General features: G+C 42.8%; 1 protein-coding gene across 1 annotated transcript; it reads right to left on the bottom strand.

The window, feature by feature from the left end:
- Positions 1–3,411: 3,411 nt before the first annotated feature.
- On the bottom strand, positions 3,412–10,568 carry TMEM254 (transmembrane protein 254). Its single transcript, XM_074874512.1, has 4 exons — positions 10,316–10,568; positions 8,579–8,682; positions 7,304–7,363; positions 3,412–4,990 (listed from the first exon to the last, which is right to left on the bottom strand). The coding sequence occupies exons 1-4, from the start codon at positions 10,418–10,420 to the stop codon at positions 4,870–4,872; spliced, it is 390 nt and encodes a 129-aa protein (XP_074730613.1). The 5' UTR covers positions 10,421–10,568; the 3' UTR covers positions 3,412–4,869.
- Positions 10,569–16,400: the final 5,832 nt, after the last annotated feature.

Genomic DNA, 16,400 nt, shown 5'->3' with positions numbered 1-16,400 from the left:
CAAAGGTCATTTGTCTGGAAGCCTTAAAATCAGTGAGCTAAAATTTGCTTTCCATAACATGTTCCTCTAAAATCTTCTGTATTTCTGTGGAAGATCTGCAATTTCTGTCCCCCCACCCGGGAGATTGTGCCAGAATGCCCACAAGCAGCAGACTGTAGGACTTCAAAGACCTTGCCTATAGTGGTCAAACTTACTGCAGATTCTATAACCATGGTCAAGGAGGCCATTCCCCCAGCTTTAACTGGGCTCTATTGCTATTCAGGAGACCAGCTGCCCAGCTCCAGGGCAAATTAAATGTCCTTAATGAACCAACACTTGGGTATTTTCAAAGACTGGCCCAGCTGACTCCTGTTCTGTTCAGAAAAATCTAGGTCAGCATGAATGAGACGTAAAACAAGACAACATACTGGGATTCTGAGAGAGGTTTTTCATCACTCGCAAAAATGAACTACAGCCCTTAAGGCTTTAGAAATAGTTCTTGGAAACAGACAGGAGACATCTCATTGCCCCTGCTCAGACCCAGCAAAGTTTCTGAGCTTATGCTGCATTTCCTGACCCGGCTTCTCAGTGACAGAGCTTGATTGAGCAGTGATTTGCCAAACATGCTGATCTGCATTGCTCACCTTACTTTAAGAAGTACATTACATTCATTTCCATATATATGATTTAAAGGCGAAAATGGATCTTGGTAGTTTGTGTTTTCTCCTGCAACAAAGTTACCAAGCAATCACAGCATAAAACCGCTGTTGTAAGTAATGTGGTTATTTGTGACTTTTATGAAATTATTTCTTTTGATCACCAACGCAGTTCAAATAAATAATGCTTTATTTTTGTATGTGCCTAGAAAAAACAGGTGCTGTCTTAAATTTTCTTGGCACCTACTTTACATTATTAGTATAAAGCATACCCAGTGTTGCACATAGGCTTTCATAGAAAAGCGTTTTTTTATGTCTTCAATTTGAAATGGATGGCTAAATGGCATTTATTTCTCTTCAGTACAGTCAACAGCCTAGTTGGCAGAAATATCCATCCTGGAAAACCTTTGCCAATGTCAGCTTAGCTTCCTTGGTGATTTACCTTCTTATTTAGTGCTACTCTTTAATAGCAAAAACCCTTCTGTTTCATTTGGTTTTCCTTTTGGTGGGAAGTAATATTTTGAAACATTCTTCTACAGTGAAGTACTAACATTTGCAAGTGTTTTCTTTTGGCAGGCCTGGTGGGTTGGGTGCTGATGTGGGAGATGGTTTGACACTCAGCCTAGCCTTTGAGCTGCTGTAAGAACATAAGGGTACACTTCTGTTGCTTTCCCCCTTTGTTGTGGAAAGAGTATTTTGCAGTGGAAAGAATTACTTTATGTGATTAAGAGTAATCCTTTATTGTCACTATTTGGATAGCCTGCAGAAATACTTATGCCTGGTGTAATCAGCGCTGTTTCCAAAGTCCCTGTTACTAGCCATGATTGTATGTCTCTTTATGGGCTTAGTGGGGTGCTGACCTGCATTCATGCTTCTGTGGGCTTAACTTCTAAAGTATCATGGTATGTTTATCTTGCTGTAATGTTAGGGACACTACAAACAAATATTCAGAAACAGCATCTCAGTATTACTTTGAATCTTATCATTCTGTGGGTTTCTTTCTTTTCATCAAGAGCATTTTACATTAAAAGCTAGTCAGCATTGCTTATTCCAGGCTTCTCAGATTTTGAGTTGGGGATCTCATGGGCTTCAAAAACATTAGAAAACAGGCATCCATGCTGCTTACAGCTCTGGGACAGAGGCTGAGAGTAAATACTTTTTTTTTTAAAAAAAAACTGAACTGCTGCCAAATAAGGGTAGGGAATAGAAAATGTTTGAAGGTAGCCGAATACAACATTTCTAAAATGTTTGATAGGCAATGCCCAACAACCTCCAAACAGAAAGCTGCTGAGATCTGTCAAGTTAAAAAAAACAAAAAAACAACAAAAAAACCCACAAAACCAAAACCCTAAAAAAACCCAGAGAAGCTTCAAAAAAACCCTGCTGATGCCAGTGTCTGGCTAAAACTTGTTCTGACCTGGAAATAATTTTTAACTAAGTCAGTTATAAACTGACTACTTTTTTTTCTATCTCCCCTGAGCTGCACTGAGGAAGCTTTTACCATTGCCCCTCTTAAAGGAAGCCCTTCTAATTGAGTCTGCCAGTAAGCAGTTAACTTCTCAGAGCTGTGCTTTACCTATAGCCATTGCAGAGCCCTCAGGAAGGGCTGTGAAAGCCATGAGGTGAGTGTCACAAGTGCCTGGTGTGCAGACTGGCGGTGGGAGGGGAAGCTTGTGTAGTAGTTCTGACCTTATTTACAGCTTCACTGATGGGAAGTGAACAGTAGGAAACACAAACAGACAAAAATACCTATTAAGAAGAAAAAAAGTCTTTTACTACCTTTCCTAAGTTTTAAACTACCCTTGGCATTATTGTTACTCCTTTTCCTCTGTACAGGAACACCATCATGAAAATGTTCAACCAGTTATTCCTTTTATCCCTTCACATTCTTATGTTAATGCTCATTAACCATTCAATTAGAATTCATCTTGAAACACAAAGTATTATACCTCTATGTGCTTTAGTGCCATGGAGAATTACTTTTTTTTTTTTTGATAGAAACAAGTCACATGAATACCTTGCCCTGTTAGGAATACCAGACTTCTGTGTGACTTACTCCAGAAAGCATACAGCCAGCTGAATCCCTTGTTCCATATGTTTAATACTGGTGTGTGGTGGTTTGACCTTGGCTAAATGCCAGGTACCCACCAAGTCGCTCTATCACTTCCCCCTCTTCCCCCTTTTTTTTTCAACAGGGCAAAGAAAATAAGATAGGAAAAAAAAAAAACACCCTTGTGGGTAAAACAAAAGCAGTTTTAATGTAAGCAAAGTGAAGCAAAGGTCCGTGCGTGGAAGCAAAAAGAAAACAGATTTATTCTCTACTTCCCATGAACAGGCGATGTCGGGCCTTCTCAGGAAGCAGGGCTACTGATACACGTAGTGGTTGCCTTGGAGGACCAAGGGTGACCCCACCCCCTTCCTCCTTTCTCCCAGCTTTATACTGAGCAGACGTCATATGGTATGGAATATCCCTTTGGTCAGTTCGGGTCAGCTGTCCTGGTTGTGTCCCCTCCCAAGATCTTGCCCACCCCGTCCCACTGGGGGAGGAAGATGTTGGAAAGAGCCTTGGTGCTGTGTAAGCACTACTCAGCAATAGCCACAACACCAGTGTGCTATCAACACCCTGCCAGCTCCCAACATAAAACACAGCACCATGAGGGCTGCTACAGGGGAAAACCAATTCCGGCTCAGCCAGACCCAGTACATGGTGTAAAGATGATACCTATGTATTTTGTATAGACATTTATGTCCAGGATAAATTAAAAAGAAAAACAACTTCTTCACTTTTTTTAAAATCTTTATTCCATGGTCACAGACTAAGATAAAAGGTTACACAGTAAAACATAACTTGGGCTCTTGACATTCATGTTGGATTTCTAGCCACTAAATACAACCTTCTACTTCTCTACAAAATGTTACCAGTTTGCCATTTAAAAAAAAAAAATAAATGCAAACCACCACTTCAAACCCTTCAGTTCTCCATGATTTTAGTACCCACTGAAAAACAAAAACTTTATGTACCTGTGCTTGAGTAAGACTTCTCCATCAGAAATCTTACAGTCTGCAGGTACGGTGCAAGGCGTAAGTTTATTTGTTACTGCCTCATGGAACCCTTTCTTAGAGGAAGAACCACCTTTTCTTGTCGTTTCTTCTAGAACAGTAGCACCACAGATAACACAGTAAAACTTCTCACCACACCATAGCTAGTATTTTAAGTATTTATTACTTTTAAAAGTACTAAACCAAGACAGACTAAATTCTTGTTCAGTCAAAAGTTGAAGACAATATGATAAAAGGCTCACTACACATACAGGAAGTACTGAGAGGTGCTTAAGATGGTCTCTCAACCACAGATTTCAGGACATCAGCATCTGGGAAACAGTGGTGTATGTTTACTCGCTATATCTAATTTCATTCATAAATATAAATTTGAAGCTAGGTCTTGGAATGCTAATTGATTTTTTTTCTTGGATAATAAATTACTTTTTGAAAAAGCTGCCCTCAAGCCTACAGGGTTACTACTTTATGCTATACTAACTCAAAGATTAAAATCTTTATTCAAAAGATGAGGTCATGAAATTTAAGGCTCATGTTATTAACCCAAGTTAAAGTGCTTTATGTATCCCAGCTCATCACTGCACCTCATCCTGAACTGAGACTTGGTCTTGTCACTGTGCCTGCAGCAATAGTGGTCTGTCCTTTGTGGAAGAAAATAAGTTGACAAAACAAAGTACAAAGACCAGGCTCTAACAACAACAAAGCAGCCAGTAAAATATCCTGTAGAGAAAATACAGGTAAATTTAAATCCTATACCAGAACAGGTGCAAGTTGCATTGTGGCTATAAATAACTCTCCCTGTTGTAGAAGAAAATTCTTCCACATGAAAAAGTAATTTATCAATCATTACTACCAGCTGTCAGGGACTTTTCAATGACAATCAGAGTATATAGTCTATGTAAAAACTGCAGAGGAGCAGTTTCTTGCTTCTTGCATAATAAATGGGATTAAGTTTTGGCAATGCCAGGACTGAAGGACTGCATTTCTACTGAACTATCCACAGCGCCCTGTGAATTGTAACTGTCTTATTTAGTAAGATGAGTTACTTGGGTAGAAGGGCACTGCATCATGTAGCAGGAATGCAATTCAGCTAATTACAGCACCTAGACATGTAAGTGAGGATATCTTCTGAAAAATGAGGATGAGGAATGTGAGAAGTGACTTCTTTCACTGTCTTCTAGTAGTGCTTCTTGGCTGAAGGTTTGTAAGACACCAGAAGACCAAAGGAAGCATATCCAAATAAAAGTGTCTGAATGAACCAGTGAAACTGAATTGCTGGGTCAGTGATTCCTTTAGATCTGTAACATTAACAGAAGCACAAAATGTGTCAAAAACCTTATGGTCTTGCAACTATACTGCGATACTTAGAAAGTAAGGTTAGGTATTTCTACCCATCCTCTATACATCAGATTTGATAAGAACATTTGAACTTAGCATCATTAATTTCAATCTACTGAGACTTACTTCCTGTACTAACTAAACGTACCAGTTCTTGTGATTTTAGTGGATTTTAAGCTATCTACGGAACAAAGGTTCTTTCAAAACTTTTATGCATACAATTTCCTCAATAACATATAAATTGCAATCTCAGTCTATGCTATTTGAAATATCCTAGAAGTTTATGTACAAAGAACCAAGAAATGAGAGTAGCTTAATACTAATCTTAATAAACAAGCCTGTGTATAACTTCTTGTTGACTACAGGCACTGAAGGTAGACTGTATGCTAGCAGGACAAAGAGGCCTGACAATTACTTTGTGATGCAGGATGAAGAAGCACTGTTACTTGAATTTGTGGCTAGAAAAATATGGGTAGAGGGGGCTGAAGACACCTGATGTGATTTATGAAACAGAGACCTTCCTATGTCAGTTAGCTCTAACTTGGCATAAGTGAATTTTTATGTATATTACAGAAAGTGTCACCTTTTTCTTCACTTCACTGATGTTGAGAAATACTCTTCTTTGAAAATTCAGTCGAGGAGTATAAACATGATACCAAACTAACGGATTTCACATTTCCAGTAAACAATTGTATCAAGTGTGCTCCAACACATTAGTTCAGAAGGGAGCTCCCTCTACTGACCTTTGCTAGAACAGTTCAGCTGTTAATTGTTCCATAGCCTCTACACATACAAAATGATCGTGCAGCAAGTGTTGATAAACACATTTCTTGATGTTCATTCTTACATTGTTTTACCATGAAAACCTTCGTTTTAGATTCCCAGCTGCAGTGTTTCCAAATGAGTGCAAAAATTGGAAAACTAGGGCTTAAGAAATTTACTTACTTACATAAAGCAAGCTTACTTGAATAGACCATATGCAGAAACAGGCCAACAGCCAATGACAGTACTACTATGGATTAACAAATGTGTATCTGCTTCCTTGCTAGTTCTTCTTCATGCTTCTTTTGTGATGCTAGCAAGTAGACATCACTTTTATGTCACTAAAAAGTATATGGTGTTTGGTGCTCATAGTTAAGTACAACTGTTTAGTAATCTACAGAAATATGCCTGAAGAGATGTTAATGGGCAGGTAATCTATGCTCTCTCTTTCTTATGGGCTTTAACACTACTCTGTAACTTGACTACAATACACCCATTTAGTACAATCACTGGTGGTCACGTTCACTCTCACTTAAAAATCACCTTAAGCCTATACACCTATCTATCTGCAGAATCAGAGTTAAAAGTTTTAACCTTAAAGCTATAATTTAAAACTGGAGCCTGGTAAAAAAATTTATTACTGACTGCTATTCTGAAGGTAGAAAGTGTTCATCCATATTCTGTTATCTCCAGAACCACCTTATATAGCTTTCCATGGAAGAAAATCCCTTTGCCTCTAAGACATGTTACCTGAGAAGCCTGTGACAGACAGCTCTGAACTGAACTAAATCAAGTGGAAAACCACCATTTTTACAGTGGCAAACAGACTGGCTATCTAATCTGTAGAGCATTAATACCAATTTCTACATTCTTCTGAATTATTACAAACAAAATTCAAATGAACAGAAGGGTGATGTGTTTGGACAGTATACCCTTCCAAATAATCCGACATCCTAACCTAGTCAGCCTTACTTTTATAGTCTGATTAGTCAAAATGCTTTATCCCACAAACCAGCAGATACAACTAGATCTTAAACAGTCCCAAATGGAAGTGTCCAATTGTATTCTCACAATATAGATGCAATCATTTAAGCAGGTAATTAGCAATTTCAAAATTCTGATGAGGTAAGATCTGATGAAGTTATAACACCTGAAGTTACCAGACTATTTCTACACTACCTATTGTTCCCTCTGCTTTGTGAAGCGCAATGTTACTCGGTGAATAGTGAGTTCAGAGGCAGACAGACAAGCTCTGGCAAACCTTGCTGCTGCCAGTTCTGCAAGTTCCCATCCCTTGCTTTTGCCACCCTGTACAACAGTAACTACTAGCAGAATCTGCAGTAACCTCTTGCGGAGGATAGCAAACTATCACTGCAACAAGAATTTTATCAGTATCCTCTGAACTAATATTGCTGCTAAGAACCACCAAAATGAGTCTGCAGCTTATGTCACTTGTATCAGAAATACTTTTCAGAGAATCTCTGTTGGGATGAGGGGAAGGAACAACTTACTGGCATAACTTAACACCGTAGAAGGCTTCTACTATGTGAATCAACCAGGATACCCAGAACCTAATAAAAAGAAAACATGATTTATTTTGTCTAAAGTTAGGGAGTAGACTGTTGTATCCAAGATGCATTATGCAGAGAATGTAAAACCAGAAGCACAGAAGTGACATCTCACTTTAAGCTAGAAAGTGAGGAGTGTTTCTTAGAAACATAACATTTGTAGTCTTATAAAAGAAACTAAAGTCCACTGTGAAAATTAGAGGAACTTTAACTCATGCAATATGCCTGGACCTGCCAATTCAAGTATCCACTGCATGTTTCCAAAACTTTCAGCACTTAGATTAAGCCAAAAAGCCAAATGCTTAGTGAAAGCAGTATAAATTAATCTTACTTAAGTGTGCAAAGTCTATCTTTTTACTTACACAAGTATTTTTAGTGGTCCTAATGAGTTACTGAAGTTTTTATAGGTTTAGTTCTACAAAAACTGTGTACAGATTCAGAATATATAATGACTTGATTAGTCAAACTTGGTCTACAAATTTTCATATAGAAGCTTTTTTTTAAAAAAAAAAGCCACACAGGATATTCAGTTAGGATCAGTTCAATACCTTGCTAAAGCAAAAGATGCTCTGAGCAAAGATGAAGGCTCATCTTCTACACGATGCATGGCAAACAACAAAGTTTTGATATCTTCCTGTCTTTACAGGAAGTCATCAAGTGAGAGATCTTGTGACAGGGAAGTGTATTCCAGCTCTTTTGTTAATTAAAGTAACAAAACCTAAGTTCTGTAACCCAGCAAAACTTAGTACTATGCAGTTTCTTTAGCAGGTTACTTGTCACAGGGACAGGATCAGGGTAAGTTAACAGCAGGGTAGAAAATGTCAACTGAAGCTTGGGGGGTGTGTGAAACAGAGAGAATTAGACTACTTGAGTAACAATTGGACAAAAGAACCACTTTTAGGAGGTGTTACATATATAAGCTTACATATGGACTAATAACTGTCTCTAAAAGTAGTATCTTTTTTTCCTTTCTCACTATAACAACACAGATGCTAAATTCTAAGTTGAATTTTTAAACTTTCATACTGGACTTAGCCTGTCTAGTCCTCTACATACTTATTACCCCACACCCTTAGTTGTAATGAGCTTGAAAGGAGAGCTCTTTAAATGTAATTAAGAACTGGGTTACAGGAAAGCTTGTTAACACAGACTAAGCAGAAGAGTCAGAGAGAGGCAACAGGAGAGATGCAAATAATTATAAAGTCAAATAAAACTTACCCATAGCATACCCATTTGTGGTGGTTTTCCACTAAATAATTAAGGAAGGTACCAAATATGCCCAAATAACTATAAGGTATAGTTGAAGGCCAAAGTGTTACCCACTTTAAAAAAAAAAAAAAAATATTTGTTAGCTTACTTCAAGGTATAATGACTATCAGTTTAACCTTCAAATTAACTTTCTTTTTGCTCCCTCTGCCCCCCATGTCTGCCGTCGTTTAGGGCTCATAAATGCATAGTATTTCAATTCTTCCATCCCATTAAACTTGTCAAAGACCCATACGCCTCATCAACAAGATGACTAGCCTTCTAAAGTTCACTTATTAAGAAGATTCAAACCCATTAAATTTATTTTGCTTGACATGCGAGATAACAAAGTGCTAAGTTTAAGGTTGCTATCTGCGTACCAAGAATACATCTGCACATTAAGTGGCATTTAAGTTGTAAGCTTGTTACCTTTATACATGGTAGCAGCAAAAACTACATTGTCTTTGTTCTGAAGAAGTTAGTCTGATGCAACTCACCTGAAGAATTCAAACGACTAAACTGAGAAGGAGGAATGACTACTTATCTAGAACTACGAGAGCAGTCTTTCTTCTTTTGCCCCTTAAAAATGTCAGATTTTGTCCTATTTTGAACAGAGCGCAGAAGATAATTGAGCACGAAGCCCAGGACCCAAGGTGCACGCAATGTTTGGGTATCTTTCCTGTCACTGAGTTGTCCGCAGTGTTTATCACCTTTCTTTTAACAAGGAGGTAGTCAGTGAGCTGTGCGCTTTAGAGTCCATCTTTCCTCTGGTATCAGTACTGTAGTTTCTAACTACATCTAAATTCAGCTATGCCAAGGATGTGGCAAGATGATGGATTTAAACAGGGAATCCACTTAAAGCTCATTCTGTTTCTTGAAACAGTCCAAAAGCTGTTTTGTAAGCCGTTTGGCTTGCTTTAACCATCATTTATTCAGTGGTGGCTCTTATGTGTAGAAAACCCATGCAAATAGAAAAACATGTGGAAGTCAATGGATGACTTCATAAACTTGTCCGATATCAAAACTGTCATTAATCTCCCCACTCCAGTAATCTGACCTATTTTAGCTGAAGTCCATTTTTAGAAATTAAGGCAACATGGTGACTGACCTAGCCTGTTTTCCAACAACACTACCAGTTAATATAGTCTGTAACTAAAGCCATCATTTGTAAATGCACCTTACTTATTGATATAACCGACAGCTGTCCTAGAGTGACACCCAATGTCCTTTTATTGACACCCAATGCGGTTTAAATTTTGTGAATGTAGAAGACACTTTCACAGGCTACCTGCACTGCAAACCCACGCAAGCTACAGTGCTTGGGTGGCTGTAGTCACAGCCAGGGATGAGGTATGCCTTCAGTGCCACAGCCTCGCTTCATCTGGGAACCTGATTCGAGGTTGGTTTTGTTGTTTTGTTTTGGTTTTTTTTTTTTTTCCCCTGAATTTCCTTCATGGATTTCTTCAGCTACCTCACAAGCTGACCTGGCAAAGCAGCATTTTTAGTTTCCTTTTTCTCCCGGTTTATTTTAGAAGGTGGCGTTTCCACGGACACTGGGACTATTCAGGAAGCCTGTTCCACAAGCTCTGAGCTATCCGCGCGTCCCGCCGAGGTAGCGGCGAACCTACGGCGGGCCCCGTCCAGCCCTCGTGTTTTGCAGCTCCAGCTCCGACGGGTCCCCCCGCCCCGCGCCCCCCCGCCGCTCCTTACGCCGAGGACGATCATGCCGAAGGCGATGGCGATCATCCAGATGAGCCGGGAGCGCTGGAAGTAGCAGCTGCCATCGCGGAGCCGCTCCACGCCCGTCGCCGCCATGATCTCGCCCAGGCCGCCGCCAACCGCCTCTCTGGGCACCGGCCGCCGCCGCCGCCGCTAAGGCCGCCGCGCGGGGGGCGGGGCCGGGGGCGGGGCGTGCGGCCGGTGGTGACGGGCCGGCGGTGCCACTACGCGTGGCGGGGTGGCCTTGTCCGTGCCTGGGGCGGGGCGGGGCGGGGCGGTGCTGCCGGGCTGCGAGCCGGGAATAGCCGGGCTGGGCCGTGCCCGAGGAATGCGGCGGGGCCTTCCAGGGCTGGTGGGGGCCGGCCCCGGGCGTCGTGCGGGGCAGAGGTGGCGGTTGGGGCGGGCGCGGGAGGCGCGAGGCCGCCCCTCGGCAGGCGGTGACGCGGCCTCGCGCGGAGGGAGCTGCGGCCGCCCATGGCGTCGCCTGCGGGGGGCGGGTGGCCCCATGACCGGTGCGGCGGCGGCTTCGTGGTGCCGCCGCTGGAGGGAGGGAGCCGTGCCCGGCCGTGGGCTGGGATGGCGGGGTGCCCCCGGGCGCGGCGGCCATTAGCAGGAGCAGCAGCGCCCCGTCACTTCCTTCGGGGAGCCCGCCGCCGCCTCTCCCCGCCGCGGTATGCGGCCGATCCCGGTCGCGGCTGCTGGCTCTCCGGAGGTAGTGCCGCGCAGGTCCCCGGTCAGCAAGCCGGGCATCCCCCGAAGGCGGCCCTGCCCCTGCAGCAGGAGGGGGAGAACGGCAAGGTTGTGAAACGCAGTTATGAAACTCAGCGCAAAACTTGGAGCGAGCTTTTCGGCTCAGCTCAACTTTTTGCCGGTTACCAACAGCAATCTGTTTTGGGGATGGGGAAAAAGCAGAAAATCTAGGCCGGTGGTTCTCAACCTGTGGTCCGCGGACCCCTGGGGGGCCGCGATGTCGTCACTGGGGGTCCGCGAAGGCTTAAAGCAGCGGTGGGGAACGTCCGGCCCCGAAATATTTGTTGTGGCCCGCGGCGAGCACTGCGCCTCCTCTCCCCACAGCCCCCTCCCCTCAGTGCTCCTCTCATACCCCAGCCCACCCGCCTGCCCTGACGCGCTCGTGTGTTGGGTGATACTGTGGTTGGTGGGACCCACTTTAACTGGGCGGTTTTTCTCTTAAAGACACTTTCTTAACCCAACGGCCCTCTTTAGGGCCACAACGGGGCTGAAGTCTGTTCCTCCCAAGTGGTGGCCCTGGACCCGTAAACAAAAAGATATGGTGACTGAACACAGACAAACAAGGGGGGAAGTGAGAAGAATTGTAAAAACCTTTCATCAAATTTTAATGTAAAAATTGGCATCAGATTCGGAACTAGCCTGCTAAAATACCATAAAATGGGCCATTTGAGCAAGAAGAGTGTTGATGCTATTATTTGAAATTCATATAGAATCATTGCAATGAAGATATTATAATAGGAGTGTGTGCATTAACAGAGTAACTCATTTCCCCTTCTCTCCAAATTTGAAGACCCTTCATGAGAAAATTGAAATAAATATTTGGTGCAGTCTAGTGCTTTAAAGGTGTCCGTGGTGAAGGAAAGTTTGGGGTCCCTGCTGTAGGAAATCAGTTACAGCAGATGTACTTCGACACGCACCGACACCGCTGGAGTCCAGGCACTGACCGGCCCCATCTCCCAGCGCTCCCCGTCGCTGCCTGGGCCGCCCCTTGCCCCTCAGCTCGGAGGGGGACAGTGCCGTAGTTAGAGCAAGAGTGCTCTCTTGTGGCACAAATGGTAAGCAGTCACAGAGGGAAAATGAGGTCGAAAGGTGTTCCAAGGGCTGCCCCCGGCTCCGGGAAGGTGCAGAGGACTGTCTCTGGTACAAATGTGCACAGCATCACTGACGCAGCTCACTTGTGGGTTACAAATTAGCAGGAGTTCTCGCTACTGGTAAATAAACAGGTAATGACATTTCTATCACTGAGCAGTTCAATCTTGTTATTTAGACTACTACAAATACCTTCCCTTTTGTAAACTACCGATTTAAAGTGTATTAAATCCAGCATTTTCTACTCCATGTACTTTTGGGACTTTGGACTTGGTGATGAGCTTGTCCAAAGGAGTCACTATGGCCTTGGGAAAGGTGCCCACAGATAGAAAAGGGTGGGTGTGTGTGTGTGTGTGTGTCATGCTTTCGTTTGCGTTTTGCTACCTGTTCGTTTGCCAGCGTAGAAGATAAACACACGAAAGAGGTTGATTGTGCTGTTCTCTCTCCTCGCCTGAAGGCTAAATACGCTGCTCTTTTAACTGTGTGTTAATGACGTGCCTGTAAAGCTGTTTTCTTCAACAACTCATGCAGCAAGTCCTGTCGTTTTCCCAGCGTGAGCACTGTGTTGCAGAAAAAGGTCGCTATAGAGGGGACTGACTTCGCACGTGTTTGGGTTAGTTTTGTCCTGTCCCGAGACTGTTCTGTCTCCCTGTCTGTGTACTTCGTTCCCAGCTATTCCTGCCCAACGCGCTGTCGTTTTTTGCTGGGGCGTTCTGTGGGGATTACCGGAAAGTTTGTCAAGAAATCCCTGCAGTGGTAAAACTTGCTGGGAGGCTACCTATAAAAACCGTGGCGGTTGGCTACACGGAACATCATCGGCGTGATCCAGTTGCCTGGGTCGCTTTGCTGATGCAGGGGAAGAGGGTGTGCGGCTCCACCTACACCGTCTTGGTATCTGGCAGAAATTTCTAAAATTCAAACTCCTTTTTTTGTAGCCCGTTACTTAATTTCTTGCTCTTTAGAACATTCTACGCAAATTGTTTCTGCCTGCCTGTAAATCCGTGTCCAGAGGTTGTGCTGAGACCCTGGGATGGCCCGAGCCTTGCGACAGAAGCGCCTAGGACTGCCCCGCACGGGGAGCTCTGCCCGCACACCGAGCACAGCAACTGAGGGCACAGTTAAAGCGGGTTCATTAGAATGTAAACAAAAAGCAAGCGGGTTGTTGAAAGGATGGCTGCGCTGCTGCGCTGGGCGGGCGGGAGAGGGCGGCCGAGTCCGCGGGACAGCGAGAGGCGGGGGGCAGCGGGCAGGGCAGCGGGCAGCGGGCGGGCACAGGCAGGGCAGTGTGGTGCTGTCTCGGCCATAGGGTGTGTGACCCGCAGCTGGGGACAGGGACTCAAACCCTCCCCCTTCCTGCTGCCCCTCGGAGGGGACGCACATCTCAGCTGCTCCTGATCCCTGTGGACATCTGCTTTGTCAGACTGGCTTTGGTGGCCAAAAGCAGCCAGAGAGGATGTCATGGTGCCCTCTCTGCCACACTCCAGTGAAGACTGCCCACACTGTGACATCCTGGGCAGAGGAGGGGTAGCTGGTTTACTCTTCTTTCTCTTTCGCCAACAATAATTGATTTGCCTTTTTGTTAAGTGGTATTCTTCCTGGCCCGGATAGACCATGGTCACAAAACCAGCTAGCCCAGCATGTGGCCCGCCAGAAGGGGCCAGTCTTCATGTGTGACACCAGCCCCCACTCGCTGCCAGCCTTGTTGACACAGGTAGCTCTACCAGCCCCGGGCATCTCCACGGCCTCGGACTTGAAAGTGAAATAGTTAAAAACAGCTCCCTACTCAGACCTTTTGTGGGGGTGGACTTTCAGCGGTTCCATTCCCAAACCAGGGCAGTGTCTTTGACCTGACTTTTTTTAAAAGGCTGTTTCTCTTGACAGAGGAGTCTTCAGAGTATTTAAGCAGCTGAACATGGTTCCAGTTTTCATAATTTAAAGCCAGAAGTCCTGTAGCATCATCTAGTCTGGCCAGTACAGGCCATTAAATATTACCTTGTTTCTCTAAATTGAGCTCTACTTAAAGCATACATTTCAAGGGTCATTTTATCTTGCTTTGAAGACATCAAAAGACAGAGAATCCACTGCTTCAATTATTACTTTCATGTGTTTCTTATGTGTTGTTAGTATGTACCTAACAACTAATTTTGAGGGAGTAATTTTCCAGAGTCTAGCTGAAAAGCTTGCTCTATCATATTTTGCAAAATGTTTGCATTCATGACTTCATATTTTGGGCCAATAGGTTAGCTACTTTTGTGGCTTCAACACTGGAAATGTTATCTGCATTTATTGACAAGTATAACCTAAATTAGAAACTACAAATCCCAAACAGTGTTATGTGAACTTTGCCAGGTTTACAGGAAATAAAACTATTTCTGCATGCTTTACTTCACCATAACTTCTGAGATTTCTACTTTTTTCCTTTCCTTTTATCTTAATCAGTGCCACAGAGTGACTGAATGAAGACCTGGCATGCTGCTATGAGTTGGCAGCTCTCAATAGCATACTACACAGCAAAATATCAGCCAGGCTTATGCAGACAGCCAGCTCGGGCAGCTCTGGCCCTGCTTATTGGAAGCCAGATTTAGATTTGTAGTTTGGAACACATATCTCTGTTGTGACAGGATTAACACAGCTCCATGTTCTTTCTCAGGCCTACACACATAGAGAATGTGCAGATATTGGTAGCAAGCAATCAGCACAGATGCCATCACGATGATAGGGCTCTATAAGCATCTGAAGAAGATGAGCTAATCTAGCTTTACCCTGCTTCAGGCTGCACAGATTGCTAAACTGTGTCTATTTTTATAATAGTCAAGGCCATAGAAAAGACAGGGAAAGCATAATCTTAAACAAGTTGGGGAAAAAAAGCATCTCCCCTCATAATTGCGTACAAACATTTTTTCTTTCACTTGCATCACTTGGTTTAGATTTCAAATTCGATTGGTAATTAAAGCCATGAGTACTTTTTAAGAATCTAAGACCAAAAGAGATGTTTGTTATGAGATCACCAGGTAAGGTTACTAACCAGTAACACAAAAACGGGACATATGATCCTCTTTGAGATTTCAAAGACAACTATATTAGTTTTAAAGTTTTTTCACTGAAGTTGTGTCCATAGGGTCCTGAAGTCTCCATAGTGACTGGGTATGTAAACTGAGGTGGGTTAGTTCTGCTGAAAATGATAAAATGACCTGTGCATTCTTCCTGCCTAATCCCCGAGACAGCTAGCTCATTTCACATGCGGTTTATATCAGTGTATCATTCTCTCAGATTTTAAAATACTAAAGTTTCTGTTGCAACTAGTGGTGGAGAAAACTAGTTCTCCCTTCAGTTTAGAAACATTTGCTATCTCTAACTTAGAGATATTGACTATCTCACTTTCATCGGGAAGTACAAAGGGTATTTGCCAGGTAGTCTGCCTCTTTTGTTTGGTGTTCTTGGTAGATGCCAGAGACTAGATAGAGACATGTTAGCTTTTCTGTGTCTTTTAAAATTCTTTTTTTTTTAAAAAAAGGGGGGGGGGGGGGATTAGTCTAATTCAGACCAAGCTTTATGGCATGAGTCATCCTACTGGAGTCAGTGATGTGACTTGTGTAAACAGCAGCTTTCTGTATAAGTAAGGATTAAGGGACTGGGCTTCTTTTAGGAAGTTACTTGGAAATGAACTGCAGCCAACTTTAAACTGGATTTGAAGCTGGTATAAAAGAGATGAGATGCATTCAGTGAAAGTTTCCTAAGGACATGGAATTATCAATACAACATTTTTAAATCAGGGTTAAATGACACAATGCTGTAAATAAACTGCTGCAAGCAATGTCTGATTCCTAATGTCACTAGCTAACATGTGACTGTTCCTCTGTCATTTTTTTATTTTTAATGGGGAGTTAAAAATTATTTCACTTTAATCTTTTAGCTCTAAGACTAGAGAAGCTAGGGAGAAGTATGGTCTTTACAAAATATTTCATGTTGCAGTTTGACAAGCATTACAGTTTTGAGGCTAATGGTGAAGATTTTCAGCGGATTCTCATATTTACAAAAAAGAGTAATGAGATGTGCATAAGAAGAAACAACGGGGTATAGTGATTCTGCTTGTAATGAATATCCTTTGTGAGTTGGAAGTAAATAAACCTTTGCACATATCTTTGCTGTATCCTTCTCATAGGTAAATGGATTCCTTGGATGTCTGATAAAACTAATTATCTTCTATCATATTTGTAACACAACTGGAAGCAATATT

Source organism: Strix uralensis, chromosome 7 (assembly GCF_047716275.1).
Source record: "Strix uralensis isolate ZFMK-TIS-50842 chromosome 7, bStrUra1, whole genome shotgun sequence".
Taxonomy (NCBI): Eukaryota; Metazoa; Chordata; class Aves; order Strigiformes; family Strigidae; genus Strix; species Strix uralensis.
The sequence above is the reverse complement of the archived record's forward strand: the minus strand, read 5'-3'. Positions and strand labels throughout refer to the sequence as shown.

Excerpts from the sequence above, each read along its gene's own strand:
- TMEM254 (XM_074874512.1), bottom strand. The coding sequence starts at position 10,420 with ATGGCGGCGACGGGCGTGGAGCGGCTCCGCGATGGCAGCTGCTACTTC. Across the intron at positions 8,683-10,315 it reads TCGGCATGATCGTCCTCGGC|TGGGTAACACTTTGGCCTTC; the intron begins GTAAGGAGCGGC and ends TTTTTTTTAAAG. Across the intron at positions 4,991-7,303 it reads TACGGTGTTAAGTTATGCCA|ATCTAAAGGAATCACTGACC; the intron begins GTAAGTTGTTCC and ends TTAATGTTACAG.